The sequence below is a fragment of the Neltuma alba genome, unplaced genomic scaffold (genome assembly GCF_004799145.2).
Source record: "Neltuma alba isolate B1F8T4 unplaced genomic scaffold, ASM479914v2 tig00010324_pilon, whole genome shotgun sequence".
Lineage (NCBI taxonomy): Eukaryota > Viridiplantae > Streptophyta > Magnoliopsida > Fabales > Fabaceae > Neltuma > Neltuma alba.
In genome coordinates this window covers 440,640-461,329 of record NW_021635235.1, presented here as the reverse complement: position 1 = coordinate 461,329, position 20,690 = coordinate 440,640, and the positions used below count along the sequence as shown (strand labels likewise).

General features: G+C 34.9%; 1 protein-coding gene across 1 annotated transcript; it reads right to left on the bottom strand.

Annotated features, from left to right (window-relative positions):
- Positions 1–207: 207 nt before the first annotated feature.
- Positions 208–18,741, bottom strand: LOC114755724 (phospholipase SGR2-like). The gene is given in 22 exon segments (XM_028944588.1): positions 208–826; positions 1,851–1,897; positions 2,099–2,190; positions 3,903–3,951; positions 4,764–4,826; positions 4,906–4,999; positions 5,527–5,629; positions 6,285–6,357; positions 6,528–6,616; positions 6,740–6,818; positions 6,924–7,448; positions 7,541–7,606; positions 9,913–10,062; positions 11,287–11,457; positions 12,653–12,703; positions 14,321–14,473; positions 14,579–14,650; positions 15,572–15,727; positions 16,518–16,712; positions 16,834–16,934; positions 18,174–18,239; positions 18,242–18,741. Coding segments are annotated over 22 exon segments (2,760 nt in total). The 5' UTR covers positions 18,375–18,741; the 3' UTR covers positions 208–594.
- Positions 18,742–20,690: the final 1,949 nt, after the last annotated feature.

The window sequence follows — 20,690 nt, the reverse complement described above, 5'->3', positions numbered from 1 at the left end:
TTGGACCAACAAAACAAAAGGAATGGGGGAATGCATCAGGGATTATAAATAATTCTCTCACATGCAATCAAACCAAAGAGGGTATTGTTTCTTTCTTCCTTTTCTTTTCTAAACAGAAAGCATTCAGGGGTAAAAGAGAGGAATGGAAACTATTATAGCAACCAACGGGGTAGAAGAGGAGGAGGAGAGGATAGAAGGCATTCGGAAAGAGAAAAAAGAGGCATTCATACCATCCAACACAATAACTTGAAATTCTGGGAAAAAAAGAAAGTCAAACTATTTAAAACGTCCAATCTTTTTTGGAACTATACAGCTTGTATTATTTGGAATAACATTACACAGTTGTTCTTCTAGTTATGTACATTAACGTGGACTTAGAAAACTCTATACTCATCAACCAAGAGAAATAGCCCTAAGTTAGATGAAGAATCCTTTCTAATGTACACCCTCTTAATGTACTACACAATCTCCATTACGTCATGCAGAGGTATGAAACACCCATCCTGAGCGTTAGGAGTGGAAAGACGGAAAATCTAATCCAAGATAAAATCTGCACAGAAAATAGAGAGAAGTGGAAGTCACCTGCAAAAGGTGCTATTTCATAACCTTTTTGGCTTTCCTTGAGAAGTTTCTGACTCTGGTATTGTCAGCGAACGTCAAAGGAAGTTCTTCCTCAACATTCTCTCTTGGATCAATCCAACCAGCAGAATCTATCTCATTCTTTTTGCCATCACTAGATTTCACAGATGAGTTAGGCTCTTCGGGCATTTCTCGATACAAGTGTTTCAGGATAAAAAGAGCAGTATCATGATCTCTCCAATAGTTCCTGTCCACCAAAGAAATATTCATGAAAGTTAGGACTCGGCCAAGATGTTGAATAACATAAGTTTGGGACGGACTAGTTAGCTCTTCATTGTGTACTACAAGGAAAAAGCCAAACTCAGCTACGGCCCAGTAAGAGGAAACATAAATTTCAGTCATAAGCTAAAGATTAAACAAATTTCAGTCATAAGCTAAAGATTAAACAGGCATTTTGGTACACTGATATCCTGACCAAGGGTAACATAGATGTCAAGCAGCATTAAATATCCCATACGACGAAGCATAGAATATTACCATTTTGGGATGGCACCTCATACCAATCAAATCATAGCAATTTCACATCCTCACATTTCTAAATCTCTCAAAAGAATGGCATTATTCCATCTTGTACGGACTTGTGGTGTTAAGCTTATGCTCGGCTCTGACAAAGCTGTGATAGCTAATCTTGGTGTGAGGATGTTCTATATGTACCATACCCCAAACTCTCTCCGCATAAAATTGTTCCCGAGGCTGACAAGTCATGCCAATACTATTAAATAACAGCTAAGTGTACAATGCTATCTCAAAACAATGACTTGTACCTTTTTGTGTTTGGGAGCACTACATGTAATTATATTTCTAACAAGGCTTGACTAAATTCTTAATACCAGTTAGTCTCAAAATAAAAATTACAAAGCATTCATCTTGTTACAAATGAAAAAAAATGAAATGAAAATTAAGTAAACCAAACTGATTTTTTTTTTTCTTTTTAGGAAACCCTAAACCATTGCCCGAGCATCAAGAATAGAACTGTTTGTCGAATTTTGGTGTTTTCATGCTCTGTGAAACCTTATGGAGATTGCAGCAATTTTCATTCTGTTGTTATATGTTTCACTGTGATTAGATGAATGGCCACAACTTATGCGATTTTTCCGGAGTTTTTCCAGAAACTTTGGTCGTTGAACTTTGGACTGTAAAAAAGATGAAGATGCGTGCTGAAGATATTAGTTGTTTACGATAGCTTAACAAAAATTTCATAAAGCACTTACGTATGTGATCCAATGGCCTGCAGATATGGATGCTCAAAGGTTTTATCCTGCATAAAAATACTGTCACAATACAATTCTATCAAAAGGAAAAATATAAATTTTTATACTCAAAACTACACTTGTAAGTGTAGTTTTGAACGCCAAAATAATATAGACTGTTATGGACTTTGTAATTTTGAGCAGTGGTTCTATTTTCGGACACCAGGGTGTTGGATTGAGTTGAAGAGCGAATTGGTTTAACTGCTAACCTGAAGCATATGATCAATATGTCCTCCTTTGCTTCCTGTTAACCTCTCCATCATAAGACATCCATATGTTTCTTCCTCTTCAGAATTGTCTCCTGCAACATCTTGGGAAAGTTAAAACATACAATTCAAAAGAACAATTGGCTCATTATAGTTCTATAATAAACCAAAAAAAGAAACCATGTATCCAACACAAGATTATCAATGAAGCAGAAGCATAATTACACACATGCCGAGCAGAATAGGCAATTTTGAATAGTGCAGTAAATAAATTACAAACGATGGGTACAAGTATTTATAGGAGAAGGATAGAAAAATATAAGAACATTGTTCCTTGTGTTTGGCCAGTGGAAGGAAGATTACGGGAAAAATCAAAATCCAGCAAGAGCTAGACATCAATACCTCATGATTACAAAGTTGGTTATTTACAAAGAAACAGGAAATCAATTTAAAACTCCCCAAGAGGGGAGATCAAGGACTCTGTAATCCCTGTTGGCTACATTTTTTTAGTTGATTGAGACTAGGCAGCATGGGAAGCTAGTATAGAATGCTCTGTGATGTATTTTAGTCATCTTTTCCATCCCAATTTCTTGCTTTTAGTGTAGGGATACCCAGCCAGTCCCCATCTAGTGTGTCTATCAATTGGTCTGGACAGATTTCAGGCAAGATCTTACTGTAGTGCGATCTGACAGAGGAAGCTAACTGTTGTAGAGTGAAGTTGCTAGGGTGTTTGCACGCCTAATGAGGCCAATTGATGGAAACTAATGGAGTATAAGATGCTTAAATCTCACATTAAGCAATATGTGATGCTCTATAGGGTATTTGAGCAGTTGATTTTCCCATTTTAATAGCTAGCTTTTGGGAGAGGACTCCAGACCAACACCATAGGTTCACTTGTATGAAAAAGTACTCAAGTAGACACATAATACAAGAAAAAATTTGCAAGGAAAAATATTAAAATGATGAGAAAACAGCAAGATTTAATTGTGAGTATTATTGAAATGATAACTGCATCTAAAAATGGGTGGAAATCAGTGTATACATAAGGTCTCACATAAATGAAGTAAAAATTAATGTGTCATGTTACATTTATAATTTATAAACATTTCAATACATATAAACATAGCACTTTTAATGTCAAACAAGAGAAAAAGTCATGACGATGAATCTAGAACTAGAAGGTATTTTTCCAACAGCATTGCTACTTCATATAATATTCCCCGATATTATTTAGCCTATCTCATTTAGTTCATAAATTAAAGGTTCCTGCAGAGAGAATTGAAGATAGGCAGGAAATGCTCCTAAAAAAAATAGACAACAACGAAAATAACGCTAAATTGTAACACAAAGCCAAAAAAGCATCCCAATGATCACCATCTTCATCATTTTGCCAGAACAGAACCAGTAATACCTAAAACCCATCAAACTCAATTTTCGTAAATGGCCAAAAAATAAGGCAACGTTGATTCTTCTTGAAGTCACCTCCCAGAGTCCTTAAATTTATAACCTAATTTCCAAATGTTACAAGGATATATAAAATTTGTAGTTACTTCTAAATGAAAACACCATGTAACATCTGAAAGACTAGATGGCAACTTTCGAAACCACTAATGGTACTATTTACAAAACAACGGCAATTTTTCTCTCTCTCTTTTTTCTTTTTTCCCGATCAATGAAAGGAATATTGATTGTTAAGATCCTTAATGCAAGTCATAGGTCCTAAATTGCCATTTGCCCAAGAAAGAAAAGCACAGGAAACAAAATTACAAGAAAAACCAAGAAAATAAAGTGGATTTAATTCCCCTACCTTCTATACTCTCTGTTGTCTTTGACTGACAGACGGAAAGGATCTTTACCTGCATAAAAACGAGAAAATACAACACTATAGTCTCTCTAATAAAGTTGAATTTCATCTCATTGGATCACTATCTGACAAAATAGGAGACAATACAAGGCATGGCAATATTATGCGGGGAAGTTAAAAGATGGGATCGCTTTCAGGAACCCCAGGCCTTTACCAGATTTTTGTAATAGACTGAAGAAGGTATATTCAATATACAAGCTTGACTTGACCAACAAAGATGAGGCCGTGTGTAAGCACAAGGCCTCTAGCAGAAGCAAGTAGAAGAGATCTAGTCCTGCGAGCTAACCATTCTAAATGAACCAAGAAAAAAGGAAGCATGTACCTAATTATGCAGCATCTTGGACAAAATGGGTTAACTGGCTGATAGACAAAGTAAGTTAGAAGGGGATATATTGTGAGGGGATTTTTGAGGAAGGGGAAGGAAGAATTTGGTTTTTGGTGGAGCATCTCTATCCACTCAAAGGCTAGAGGGTTTCTCACTAATATTTTTGAATAAATCCAGATTAATAGGAAATCCAATCCAAAGCCATTGAAATATATGTTCTGATCTTTTACCCATACCAAGAAAGGTTTTCATCCCTTAATCATGGCTGCTGCCTGCTTGCTTGGCGTCAGCTGATGTTATTTTCTTTCAAAGCTTCAAAGTCTACCAAAATTGTCTTAAAAACTGTCTAGTAATATAAGTTATAAAATGCAATCTCTCACAATATTTGCCTTTCTTTCAAATGTTACCTAACTGTATTATAAAAATAAAACTAACAGAATTGTACATAATTCTTTTATCACAAATAAAAACAAACTCACCCTTGCAGATTTTAGATGATTCATTATTGTCTCTGTGCGAACTGCCAAGTCTTCAGTAAATTCCTACACCGCATACTAAACAGATTAAGGAATAGAAAAGACAGACCAATACAGTCAAATAGTAGCATCAAAATTTTCCAACCTGGAATCCGATATGCAACCTCTTTCCTCCTCTGTGATAGGGTACCAAAACAGGTCGTTTGCTGATATATTCTTTACATACAAGTGGCTCTACCCTGCAGTAGAAATAGATGCTGAGCATTTTGGTAATATACAAGATTGAAAGGCAGTGAACAGGAGAGACAAAAGAGAATATAAAAAATGGAGCTCATTTAGTAATAGTATGTATCATTTCCAGTCGTGTATGAATAACAGAAACAAGGAGTTCATTGCTTCCAGCATTTTTTTGTGGTTCCTTCAACAATAATTATTCACACTTCGTTCTGCAGCAATTCTGTTGTTCTTGAGATGTTTTAAGAGCATATTGAAAAACGGAAGCAAGTGAATAAACATAAGGTGGGGAATGAAATGTACAAAGAAAATCACTGACGCGAAGATATTAGGTTATGAGGTCCCACACATGGTGAAGATAAATGAAGCATGGATGGCACGCCCACTCTTAAAAAACAGTCTTGTAAAGTGAATAACCATGTCGCTTAGGTACTACAGGGATTACTTATGGCTACCAATGTAGGACTCTGGTGCGATGTCTATTGATATTAAACAAAAGAGGGAGTGCATCGTGGTGATAATTTTGACATACCTGTAAGCCACTGGATCATAGGGGTGAAAAATGTTGAACATCTGGCGGCATGCTGGCATCTGTTCAATTATATTCTCCTCCCCCCAATATTCTTGGCCTCTTCCTGGAATAAGTGGAAAAGAACATAAAATACTTAAATTCAAACAATGCCTTTTGGAAATAAAACAAGTAAATTTTGGAAGCAAACATGGACAAAGCTGATTCTAGTTATACCTCTTAAATTCTACAAAATCACCCAAAAGGATAAAATCCATTCACTATGAATCTAATGAAGTATAACAAGACTTTTTTTTTTTAATTATTGTGAAGTTATTATAATTTAAAAAATTTGGGACAACAGGGGCAATTTCAGATATATAACTGAGAATTTGTGTATAACGGAGGATTTGAATAAAGACTTCAGGGATAGGATTATACTTGCTCGTTGAGCCTCGAGTTATGTGAGCCAATATCATTCCTTGAAATATGAGTTTAGGAACTTGCAGATATTTCATAATTGATCAATTATTCCCCTTAACATCCTCCAACATAATCTCTTTAAGCTTAACATACTTTATAGCCCACCGTTTAAAATTTTAAAAGCCATGATAGTACAGGAATTGCACATTACTGGCAAGGTCCTCAGGGAAAATATAAACGCGGAGTGCCAAAATGTGGAAAACTACATCTGAACATATAAATTCTGGCTTCTAAAAGCATACGATGTGCAATAATTGAAAAATGAAAGGAACATTAACAAGTCACTTAGAAATTACTACCAATGCCAATACGGATATTACGAAGGGCAAGAAACACTCCAAGAGGGGAACCAACAGCAAAGAATGTATCAACCTGCAATATAAGCATTTCAATCGTATGAGCAAGACAGGAAATGATTACAGCATAATTTTTTTAAAAAATGATCCATATTTTGCGACAAATTAGATTTTTAAAAAACTACAAGCAAAATGTAAATCTTTAAAGATCTGTACACACCAGATAACAATTTTTTCTCCTTATACCTTGAATTGGAGCTTTGTGTATTTGATATAAGGGGTGTAACTCTTTGGTGCATCTTCTGCTGAAGGCAACTTCTCATATGAGTGTTTCCCTGGCATACACATGCAACGTTTTATTTTTTGGTCTTTGTCATACAATCAAAAATTAGAAGTCAGATGACCGTATAAATCATTCACCATATATATTCAAATTTATAGAGAACACTAGTAGCTACCAGAACCTAGGTCTTCTTTTGAATGCTGGCTGCTACCATGTGATTCAAGTTCCACAAGCTTGGTTTTCAATGAATTAACCTAAATGACGGAAACTATCAATTATCAGCAATTTATATATATATATATTAACAAGTTCATGGTTATTTAGATTACTAAGAAAAATAGTAGAAATTGTTACTTCACCTCTTCCCTGAGCATTCTGATTACTTCATCCTTGTTGCTTATATTCTCATGTTCCTCTTCATTCAATCTCTCCAAACCATCAGCAGGAATCCTGGCCTTCATATTCTCGGTCTTCAATAATGCTTCAGTTTTCTCATGAGGTGCATTACCCAAATCAGCAAGGAAATCATGAACATCACTCTCATGCTCTGGTTTCTGAGTGTCATGTTCCATAGCATATTTGTGTACAATTGGTAAAGCAGGACATAAAAGCGAGGAGTCCCCAGAATATTGTGCCTCCATTTCTAAAGGGGTCGGATTGGCAGTCATTTTTTCATCAGACAGACTTGCTATGCTCATCATATCATTCTGAAGACTTGATGAGTAGCTCCCAGAACGATGATCCTTCACAGTGAGAAGAGGATTTTCATGCTCATAATGTTCCTTATACATTGAATCAATTGGACACGGAGAGGACAGATTTTCTTGATGGCAAAGAATATCATAGGAAAGCACACTTCCCAGAGAATGAGCATATATTGAAACCTACACAACATGCAGCAAAAACAGGCGATCATAAAAGTAGAAAATTAAAATTCACAAAATTCAGCCAATGATCCAATGTTTTTGACAAGCACCTTTCCCTCATATCCTGGATTGCGTTTGAGAAACTTCAAATACAGCCGATTTAGTTGGGTTGATACCTACAAAAGTGTACATTGATGAGTCAAAAGAAATATTATTCTAATCAACTTTGTCCGATGGGATAAAATCTCATTTTTCTAACTTGACCAATTCCTTTGAGATACAATGAATTTTATCATGTATTTAGTACGTTAATAAATATGCTCACTATTCGGTTTTGTACAATTCCAAGCAATTTCCACTGTTAAGTTTTGAGGGGTCATCCAAGAGCAGTATTTATGGTTTGCAAATTATTTAAGCCTGCAATAATCATAAAATTTCACAACTTGGTCGATTTATATCCTTTCATGGCCTGTGAGCAGGACTTATGTGATGTAAGATGCAATAATAAAGGGTGTTATTCACAACCTGTGCTTGGCCTACCAAGGGACTTTTGCTCTATTTGCAAAGTTCAACATCATCAAAATCCTCTCATTAGCAGCAAATTTAGATTGGCCACTACATCATCTAAATACCAAAAACGAATTCCTAAATAAAGGCTTGGAGAAAGAAGTATACATGGAGATGTTCACTAGGGTAGCAAAGAAGTATAAATAGAGGCTGCACAAATATATCTATGGTATTAAACAGAGTAGCAAAGCAACTATATCCAGTGTCAAATGGACCAACTTTGTGTAGAATAATTGAGAGAAGAAATGTGTTTTTTTCTTATTTCTTGTGATAGTGAGTTACGAGAAAAAATATATATACATCAAGGGGGGATAAAACCTCAAAGTCCCGTAAATACTAATAAATTCCAATAAAGACTATATACTAACTGATATTTACAATTAATGCACAATATTCCCACAATTTGTTTATAAGGTACACACATAGTAGCAAGTTATCAGTCTTAATTGTATATGTGAATGATATGGTCATTCTAGTAGATGATCTTGAGCGAATAAGTCATTTAAGAAGATCTTTGGCTGCAGAATTTGATTCAATGAATTGGGAAAGCTTGAGATATTTCCTTGGAATGGAAGTAGCTAGACCAAGGAGTGTATGGAAGAAACATTCAAATTCTCAGGTACCCATAAAACGCAACTGGAAAAAAGGTTTATTCTTTAAGAAAGAAAGACCAGTAGGAGCTGAGGTTAACACCGGTGAAAATTAGGTAAGTTCAATCACCAATAGTAGGTCAACAAATGGGTACTGCACAAAGGGGAACCTTATCATTTGGAGGAGTAAAACCCTAGTAGTAGCAAGCAGCAATGCAAAAGCTGAATATCACGGCATAGCTTTACTAGTTGAATGGAAGATTGGAGTCCAATCCCCCATGAAAGTTTGGTGTACCAACACAGCCACTATTGGCATCGCCAAATGTCCTATAAAACATGATAAGACCGTACATGTTCTGATAGACTGTCAATTTAAAAAGGAGAAAATAGAATCAGCTATAACAGACCAATCACAAATATCCATCAACATGCAAGTTCCAGATTTTCTTTTGAAAGAACTCTCAAGAAAAAGGTTTGGAGAACTAAGTTGCAAGCTAGGGATGCTGAACATCTATTCTCCAATTTAAAGGAGAGCATTGGCAAAATTTGTCCCCACTTAGTCTAGTTTTATCTAAATATTTGTTGGCAATTTGTGATTATATGTTTTATCCCTGATTTGTAGGCATGATATTTTCTCATTTAGATTGCTTTATACGTCTGACATTTTCCCTTGTTCCTAAGTATTGAGTAGCAAGTCTGCTGTTACCTAACTTTTAAGGAGTCGTGTATTCTTCTTTAAACAATTGAGAGAATTATTTTTCTGGGTTCTTTGCTCACAAATTTAACAGCATAGGACTTACTTGGACATGCATGTAAACTATAGGGACTAATTAATTTTCCAATGAGAAAAGTTCGGGTGGACGACCTGCTTAGTGATGCGAAGTAGCCAGTGTAAGTAACGAGCAACTAGTATCTCACTTTTGACCAAAATATACATATAGCATTTCCCAAAATCACTAGCCTCAGTTATGGCCCCCCATTCAAAATCAACCCCTTCGCTAGTTTTGCCTTAAAGCCACAAAGACTGAAAGTATATATTTTGAAATCAGTCAGATCAATAAAAATATTCGATAAACATTAACAATGTTCACCGATGTAATATAATCATAACTTTCCAAAACTCAGATGGCATTCATTTAGAAATTAGGTGGTGAATGAGCTAAAACTTGCTAGCAACAGGGAATGAGTTTTGAAGGAGGCATGTGAGAGATGGTGAAGTAGCTGGCTCCCAATAGAAAATAGATGCTTGAAATAACAAAGTTCAATATATATAGTTTAAAAAGAAAATGTAGGAAACAATGTATAACATATGATGCATGCATTACCGAGTCAATTATGTCTTGACAGTAGATTGGGCTCATATAATATAACACATCATGAACTGTAGCGCTTAGCATGACTCGCAGTCCCCGTACTCCATCCAAGGTTATTTTCTCAACGGCACTTTCACCACTAAGCTTCAATCCTTTTCTCCACTGTTGATATGCAATTAGATATTAATTAATCTAAATAAATGTAATAAACATAAGGAAACAATAAGAAAAGAAACAGATATTCAATATTCTGCATCATAAGCAACCAATTGCATATACCAATGTGTGTTCAGAAAGAAAAAAGGGTTCAACAATAAAAGGATGAATAATCATAGAACTATAGTATGTTTTTCATGCGACCATGAGTATTATTGTTTCTTTAAAACTTCAATGTACCATCCAAGATATCAGGAAATCTACATTCTCATACTAGTCTCCTGTTGGCAATAAAAGCTTCAAGTCAATTGATTCCCAGATAACAAATCCATAGTAGTTAGAACTCAAGCAAAAATTCCCAAATTACCCTGTGAGAACTGTTCCATCCAGGGCCCAATATTTGGAGTTATCCTTGTGATAAGGGATAAACTCTTCCTAAGGGGAATTCTCATCGTCTTGTTGGTATTTTGTGGTAAGCACTTTCTTTCCTGGCACGTTGCCTTCATTTAAGCGATTGTACCACTCTTTGATCTCCTTCCCGCATTCCTCAGAGAGAGGATGAGAAAGGAATCATATTTCTTGCCCCACAGGGTCCGGTTGGTGCCAAACTATAAGTGTCCTTATATTTATGAATAAACATTTATTTTAATTACACTATCATCTTCTTTAGTCATTTCCCTCAAATAAACTGTCACGATATTCTGCATATATTTGTCTTAATATGTTAGAATAATTTCTAATTAATAGGAATAAATTTGTCATTGTTATATTAACTCCTACGAGCCTCTGCCTTGCATGCACATCGGAACAGTGTTATGAAAAAATATAAGGAATTTTCTTGAAACAATGTTATGAAAAAATATTAAGGAATTTTCTTCGTTCTGTTTATTATTCACATTAATAGATATTTAAATTTAAATATAAAAAGAACACAGCAAGTCTTTCAGAAGGTAGAATGCCCTCTTGCAAAGTTGCTATCTGTAGGCTAGCTCACTTAGTCCCTTAAAATGTATCTAAAAGCTAAACAGTAGAGAATGTGCCAAAGTGTGGGAGGATAATAAGGTAAGAAAATGTTCAATTTTATAGAAAGGGGAAACTGCGGCAAGCCGGCAAGTGTCCTTACAGGTAGGAAGTAACCTTTGCATTGCAGAAAATAAGAAAAAAAAATTCATTAAAAGCTTAAAAACATACAAACCAAGAGGAAGGGAAGAAATACCAAATATTAGATACCTGACATGGGATAAAGAGGACCCTTTGAGTGCCACGTTGGTGTGAAGTAAGGTGCTGCTCTGCCAGAGTTTCTGTAATATGCCGAAAATTGGCCACATCATCCACCAAATTAGACTTTTCCAACCTTTGCCCAATCCCATGAACCATAAATACCAAGTGTTGAACAGGGACCTACAATTAGTTATTGTCATATAACTCATTCAAGCAGGTTCAGGAATCAAACTATTTTCTGAAACTACTAAAAGCAGAACAGTTCCTTGTGTCCCCGGGGGGGGGGGGGGGAATAGTCCAGTTGACAAGAAGGCTTCAGAAGATTCAAATGTATGTCGCATTTTCACATTGGAAAGGGAAAGGAGAAAGAAAAGACTGTAGAACACTGATAACTACATATGTAGATCTATTCACATAGAGACTACAAATTGAGTTGTATACTCTCATCTCATTTAACATTGTCTAACTCAGATTAAGGGAAAACATGCTTGTACTTGCTCATGACTCTCCAAGAAAAATTATTACCACTGCCTCTTTGGAGGCAATGTCTGGCAGCTGCTGCTCATATGCTCTCTTTCTCTCACACGCTACTTTTCAGAGGAATACTGGGCAGCCATGCTACTAGCCGGTCGTTAGCATCAATGGCACAGGCCGCGGTTAGCAGCAAATAGTTGGGCTAAGACCTATGTCCCATTTTCTTATGATAAGTTACTTTTTATTGATATAAGAATTATGCAGAGATTGAAGAAAGAGAGAATATCACGGAAGAAGTATATATGGAAATACCACCACTGGAATAGCTATTCTTTTTCACTATAGATTATGTTTTCCCAAATATTTACTCAGAAAAACAGATTGCAAAAGTTTATTTTTATTTCTACCAGAAAACATCAAAACTACTTAAATTCAATATTGTGCATTATTACATATTGTCTCCTTGAGGTCAATTATTGCATATACTCCTCCAGACCTAAATTTAAGAGTTAGTAGAGGGATTTGCACTAATTCTAAATATAAGATCTCAATCCATATTGTCTCCCAAATTTATAACTTTTTCCTAAACTCTCCCTATTGATTGCACATGTTAAAGAAGTTTCCCATCAACGAAGTAGTAAACAATGTAAATCATTCAAGGCGTACTTTAGGGAAACCAACACATATTTTCTTAAAAATAACTAACTTAACTAATTTTCAAATAACTAACTTAACTAATTTTCTCAATCTTTATAAATTAGTTATTTGAATCCTGCATCTAGGACCAAAGGGGTTATCACAAAAATATTAGGCCAATTTCCTAAACCTGTGTTCATTTTACAACAGCAGATAAAAACTTGTGACCTATATAATGATGTATAAATGGTTTTATAGTACATACCTGTGAACAGTAATCATCCATCTCCTCCTCCTTCTGCTGACGCAACTCATCCTGGGAAATTGAAATGATGACATTTAGTAACAAAGGGAGAAGTCTTAATTTCCCTTCTACCAGCTGGGAAGAACATACAAATGTTCAATTTTTTCTTTTTCATGAATAGAAAATGCAATTTCATTCAGAAAGAAGAGTGGGACAATTTTTTTCCAACAAAATAGAAGTACTTCATTAAAATATTTGGGAGATACAAGTGAGGAGGAAGAGTTCAACATTGGAAAATAATCAAGCAACAATGCATATAATTTCCAATATGTATTTCATGACAGAACTAAACATATAGAAGTCGATTGCCATTTTATAAGGGAGAATATTGATCTGGTTTTCTTGGTACTAAGTTTGTTAAGTCAAAGAAAGTGAGATTCTTGGATCAACTACATATGTAATAAACTTGGTGCATATTATTTATATGCTCCAACTTCAGAGGGTTTGAGTAGTTGCTAAGTACAGACTCGTATTTACTGGTAACGAGTAGCTGGTAGGTAGCAAAATATATGTCACTGTCTCCACAAATAGCTTAGTATTCAGTATCAAATGCATCAATAAACTCTCTCTCATTTCACAGAGATTATAAGACATCCCCCTAAAGGAACTGAAGAAATAAAGACAATTAAGACAGGAAAAAAAAAATTAGTGATCAAACACGGAGAAAAGCAGCCCAATCTCTCTGCAAATCTTAAAAATAGATACCCTAACATGCGCAGGGCACCAAAGTGAGGCCATAAACAAAATCATTCCCCAAAATCCATTGACAGTGTCATGGCCTCTTTTCCCATCCGGTCCCTTTAAGGTTTGCAACTGACTAAAAGAAGACTCTAAACAGCTTATTCCACAAAAGTCATACTACCTGATAGTATAGAAGAGTAATCCAAACTATCAATAAAATAGCAGAGATAGGAAGAGAAATGAATCTTATAGGCACACAAATCAACAACAAAGCATTATTATTAATCCAATTCAGTCAGACAAACAATATTTTCCCTTTTTTTTTTTAAGGGTATTACTAGATTTAACCATCCCCATAATTTATCCCAATCAAGCCATCTTGTGTTTGGAGGATACGATAGAAAATAAATGAACACAGGTAAAACCAAAAGTCCAAATCTAGATTCAAAGAAAAAGTAAATGCTATAAGAGAAAATCAGCAGATAATTACAACTATACAAACTCTTCTTAGCTCAGACCCTTATGGGGATTGGAACGCCCTAAGATTGCATTTTGTAAAGACACCTACCAAGTGGAATTTCTAATAGACTAAGACCTTATCTTCAACTAGAGTCTAATATATTATAATCTAATGTTTTAGAGTCTATTACTACTAAAAGCCTAAATTATCCTCAATCATTATCTTGAGTTTACCTTAAAATATTCAAAGGATCGACATAGAGTGTACCACCTTTATGTAAGCCTCCTCGTTCATCAAATTTTGATTCTTATACTCAATTACCAGGTATCAAGGCATTGTTGACAAAACCCCAGACCTCAATATCTTTCCCTCACCCAATTATAACAGCGTTTCACAAGGATATACAGTCACTGATAGATGAAAGAGAAGTAACGTAGCATGCCATGACTATCTAAACAATAAAACCTCAAGAAAGACAGAAAGAGAACCTGGGTTGGTTTTGGTGAGTTCGATGGGGAATAACCACGTCTTAGCTTGATCCCATTACCAGCGAAACTAGCAATATTAGAAAATCCAGAAGAATCCACATTTAGCCAGGCCTCCCAGGTATCATCCTCTCCAGTGAAAAGAGCATGCAGGCCCTACATGACCAAAACAGGACATAAAGTGACAGCCAAGATGTTGACAATGAACACAATATAATGAATATAAAAATAATAATCATTTCTTCAAAATCAATTGCATACAGGGGTTGATCCTTGCAAATCGACACGAGCTGCAAAAAGTCCTGATGGCTGAAACGTCCTACGATGCCAAACCTGTAAGACCCCATCAAACATAAATCTTTGTTGCCCTCGAAACAGAGATTACAAACAAGAATAAACATGTTTTGGCTCCCAACCCCCGATCTACTTCTCTACAAATGAAGAAGAATGTGAAATGTAATCTAAGTAGCCTCCGCAACTACACTAGGGATTTGTCTCTTTTTTTTTTGGTTTGGGGGGGGCTGATGGAGGTTTGTAATTCACACAAGTAAGAGATGGAGAAAGGAGAGGGCAGGGAGAGGAAGGGAAATACAGAGAAGAGGTGCTAGAGTGTAAGAGAGAAGAACAGAGGAATTTAGAGGGAGAAACTGAGAAGTTCAACACATTAGTCTCTTGATCACAACGCAATTACAAATAGAGGAAGCAGAGTCCAACAGCTATTAACAAACTAATGACTAGCAGAGTCCAACGGCTATTAACTAACTAATGACTATTTCCTAACTACCCCATAGAATTTCTAAGCACTTCATTTACATTATTATTATACAAAGGAAACCAAGGGTTACCAATATCGCATCACATGAAGCCTGAACTAGTAAGTAGATATGTCATTGTTTTAAGCTTAAGAAGAAAATAAGAATAGTAGAAGAAAATAAAAGAAATAATTTGCTGATTACTAGTTCTTTAGAAGGGAATATGCTACGCATATAGGAGATCCCAGGAAAAATACCAATCAGTGGATCCCATGAATTAAATATAAATAATAAGAGTGTTGTGAGCCACATGATTTTAGCCCAATATTTTTTATTCTGAGATGAAATATTTGTTGTTCTTTAAATCATAATGTTAGGATACTATAAGACAGATTATTCGGGCCCTTATTTTCAGAGATAACATGCTTGCTTATGGACCTATTTGGCGTTAAAGCACTAACTTTGAAAAAGCACATCCTGAAATTGTGCTATTTTTACAGACCTGATTACGATATGCAACCTCTAACTGTTCAGCAACATCTTCACGGAGTGGAAGCCAATCCAAACCCCCTTTACGTGCAAACCAATGACCTCTTAGAACACGTCGATTTTCTCCATTCCAATACACAGGGAAACAATGTCGTTTTATTAAATCTACCTGCATCAATTGACCATCACACACTTGAAGAGAATATAAAGAGGAGCAGAGAGAAAGAAACCATATTATCTTAAAATTATGCATCAAACCAAATTCAAATATGCACTTAGCAACATTCTAAATATACTGATGGGAAAAGTGATAATTATCTCCATTCCCTTACATGCTTAAAATGTAAGTTAGACACATGAATGAGTTTAGATCTGGATATTACATCAATAAATGTGCAAGGGAAGCTAGAAAAACATAAAATATCCACACATAAGATTTCTGTTGTTCTCATGGGAAATTAAGAATGAACTAAATTTTAAATTGGCGGTTCTATTTCTTCTGATATACGCAAGGAAGTAGGAATATTGTCTCAGGTATTGAAGGAGCTCAATCTAGAACTGGTGCCTCTATTTCACAAACAAAGAAAGCATCTAATTTCACATTCTCCATTTTATTCTTTGTATAGTCTTTCATTTCCTTAAAAGAAATATAAAACAGTGTAAGCCTAGCTTCTCAAGATTTTTAAAGTATTCAATGTACCAACACACACATGTTCGACAACCTCATTTCTTGCAGGAAGAAAGAGGTTCCAGCTTTTAAAATACTTGGGCCATATCTTACTCAGATCATAATCAATAAATTGCTTCTCATTAATTTCTTGATATGGGAAGTAAACTCGTCAGAAATTTAGTCCTTCTGTTGGATGCTATCAGATGGCACAATCTCCAAAGAAAATGCTACATGCTATGTTATTGAAACTGCTGCAGAAAACTAACAACAAAAATAAGACAAACGCTACCTCATATAGTCCCCCTTTTACAGGAACACCAACTCTCTCTTCCTCAATCTCATATAATTCTGATGGCCAAGTACTCCCCTTAGAAGATCCATGACCATGTTTATCTATTTTGCTATCAGTACTTTGTCTTTCTCTTGGACCAATACTGCATTCTGCATATTCTCTCCACCAACTTGAAAGCAATTCTTCCTCTCTCTGCAAATTCATATACAAGAAAGAATGTCACAATCTAAATTCTAAAGAGCACAACAAAGCACTAGCAAAGGGGAATATCAAAGAGAAATGCATAAATTTATCTGAATATATGTTAGTTTACCTGCAAAAAAGATGCTTCAATTGCCAAAGAATCTCTCATGCCAAAACGAAAATAATCACTCTTTCCCACTATTTCCGTGGAAGGGACTGAGGCAGACAACACTGTGTGCAAATAACAAGAAACCAGAGTAAAATTAAATACATATTCTGTATTTGGCGTAGGGGATCCAAGATCTAGTCAAGAATAATTGAGATTGCTCCGTTTCCACAGTTAAAGAGGTATGACAGACAAAGGACTTTAAGTAGGAGTCTCATCCATGCCTCTAGATACATAATAAAACCAGCATGCACAAAGTATTAAGACAGCCTAGCATACAAGGTGTAGGTGTTCATATACAAGTCCTAGACTATCAAATTTTGCAGACTACACAAGAATAAGTTCGTTTATAAATGTTCAAAGCGATAAGCCAATACATACCCAAGTTTCACATTATTGGAACCACATAATAAAAGGAGAAAAAATTGTTCGCCCATGACACTTCCTCTGCCAAATAACATAATGGATATAAAGAGCGGTGCCTGGTTTTAATAACCAGATGCTGAAACCAAGCAGGCATTTACTTATCATGATACCTAAAAGATGCTTCTAAGAGCCTTTCTAAGCTTAACATGGTAATGAGCAGTTCATAAGTATAGAGCACGTAAAAGTACAATTTGATTTTCAGCATTTTTTGGTTCCATAATTATTAATAGCATGCCATAGCTTGTAACATGCTGCTATAGCAACTGGCACTTTGCCAGAAACTTTAGTGTAGATCAGAGATTCACTGCAGCTGAACCACATCAGGTATTTGTACGTAGTTGTAGCAAATGCTACAGAGTAATTAGCGAACAACAGTCCTGATTCAATTATGGCGCAAAGTGAAGTGCTGAAGACTCACTCACTCAACCTTGGCCTCAAGAGTGAACGGTTTGATAACTGCTAAACATAATAAGGCGACAAGGAGAAGATTTACTCCTCATGACAGCATTGACGTAATCTCATTGAAAGAGGTTGATCATAGCAGTAAGTGGTCCAAAGATAATGAGGATGAAGCACTAACTAATGAAGAAAATTATCATCTTTGAAGGTGATAATTTGACTTTAGGATGATGTAGCCACATCTTCTAATCATCATTGACATCCACTACAACAACAAAGAAGACAATGGCACCCACATCTTCTAATGCTCATGATATAACCGATGAACAAATTAAAACCTCAGAAGAGTTCAGTACTCTGTTGTCTTTAGATGGAAGGGTATGATCACACGCCACTTTTGGAACCGGATTGAATTATCAGTCATGCAACAGCACTATAAAACTGCCACTCATGCAGCATCACTATAAACACAAACTTACCATTATCCGCCAATGGGACCTTACAAAAGTACCACCTAACATCGCCCCCATCAGATGGGCTCCGGTCTGCGCAAGATACTTCTGCCTTGCTTTAGAATGCTCGATCACATCCTCCAATCTCGCAATATTAGAAGGCGTGTTTTTCAGCAAGTCAGGGGAAGTTTCATCAGCCCCACGATTGGGATCCTCGGATTCCACCATCACGGCCAGTCCTGAGGCGATTGACAGGAGAACCAAAAGTTCAAATTGCTATGCTCAAAATGGACATGCAAATGCAGGTAATTTTCCCGATCATAGAGTCAATTAAAAACAAATTCCGTCAATTGCCAGAAGCTGCAGAACTTTCCTAGTTATCTATCCCAAGCTCACAAACAAGGGTTTCGCATACAAGGAAAACCCAAAGTGCCAAGGAAGAAAAGCTTGGGAAAATTGATGGAATTCCTTATATACACCCAATGAAGCGACCAAGAAAGGAACACCAAATAAACAATTGTAAAGGGTTCTCAGAAGAATGGCAGTTGTGTGTTGAATGTCAGGTAAAGAATCAAATGAAGACGCAACAGAGAGATGGCGGTTGTATTGAGAGTGGGAGAAGAAAAGGCTGGCGGTAATTTAATTGGTAAACACGTATACTTATCGGACCAAAACTATGAAAATATTTTAAACAACGTCACGGAATAACGAAAACCTGGGACCCATTGAGGCATGGTGCCTGGGATATATCAATGAGGATGGTGATGGATTTTCAGGGCCAAGATTAGTATTTGAAATTGAACTGGGAAAATTAATTAAATTACCTACGAATATAATTACCCCCGTTCATATCACCGCATAGAATTATAATTAAATTACCCGCATGTTTAGATTTTTTTTTTAATTGTGATCTTTTTACATGTTTAGATGATATGTAGGAACATAGAGAAATTTAATTTAATTTATTATTCTTGATATTTTAGATTCTCATAATTTTTTCAATTACACGTATTTTAATACAATAAAATAAAATATAAAACGTTTTGTATGTTAAATGTTTTATAAGCTATTACAAAATACGAAATAAAAATTAAAAAATTAAAAATAAATTATAAAGTAAAATTTTTTATTATCATCATAAAAATAAAAAATTATTATACTTATAATTATCTCCTTACAAATAATTCAAGAAAGATCGCAGAAAAAAATCGTCAAAATAGAAAAATTACAAATAAGGACACGTTACAAGATTAGTATGTATTTGACAACAATAATATAGATTTTGACAATAATTTTATAAAGGGTCCTTGTGTACAATTTTTAAATTTTAGTGTTCTTTTTTTACGATTTTCCTAATAATTTATATTATTTTGATTTTATTTAAATATATATAACAATGTTAACATCTATTTCTTGGATTAATAAATTTTGAAGCAATTGAAGAAACTATAAGAATTAACATCTTTTTCTTAGAAATTAATAAATTATGAAGCAATACTTATAATTGAAGAAACTATAAGAACCTAATAAAAACCTCAAAATTAATTAAAATAAAATAAAATTATAGAAACTTGCATATTAATCTTCTCATAAAAATAAAAACAACTTTCTGTACAAAAATTTAAAAAAAAAAAAGGAAACCTTTTTATTAAAAATAAATAAAAGAAACGTATACAATTAATCCTTTTAAAAAAATAATTGTATCTAGAAAAGAATCTAAAAGACAGAACTGAGGACATTGTAGCCTAAAAAGAAAATCTAATCTAATCTAAACCTTAATCCCTTACTATCTATCGTCTTTAATATAAGACCCTGTTGATTTATTTAGAGAGATTAAAAAAAGTTAATAAACTATCTTAAAGTATTTATATTTACAATTTTTTTCCAAAATAATTTGTCACTCTTATAAATTGATATATAATCTAATGATACATATAAGTATTTTAAAGAAATCATATAGCATGTGTTATAATCGAGTAATTTAATAACTTTCTTAATTTTTGAATTAGTTCTAAGTTTTATATTAGAGAGGTAGTATAATACAACATATAGTAGCCAAACCTTTTTTTTATAGGCCCAAACCAATCCCATCTCCTTTTTGTGAGAAATTCTTACGTACACCAAGTGTACTATGTCATTTATGCACTGGCCACTAAAATTTTAACAGCTCAAGCAATTTTTATCCTACATGTCAACCCACCTGTCACTCCTCTTCCTTCTCCATTATTTTAATTATCTTCTAAGAAATATATGTTTTTTTATTTTCTCCCACTCTCTCTCCGATATGCAAAAATTTTTCACTTTCCCTCTCTCATTTAATGCCCCTCCTCCCATCTCTCTTCCCCTACCATGCCATTCTCTCTCTCTCTTCCCCTTACTCCTCCATCTCTCTCTCATATGGTATCCGATTTATTTGGAGAATATGAAAAAGAAAGAGAAGCTACCAGCCTATGAGAAATGTTTTGGTTCTGTACCTCCTCCGGCATCGACATGCTAGTCATCGATTATGAGTCCTCTCATATACACCAACAACACTACAAGTGC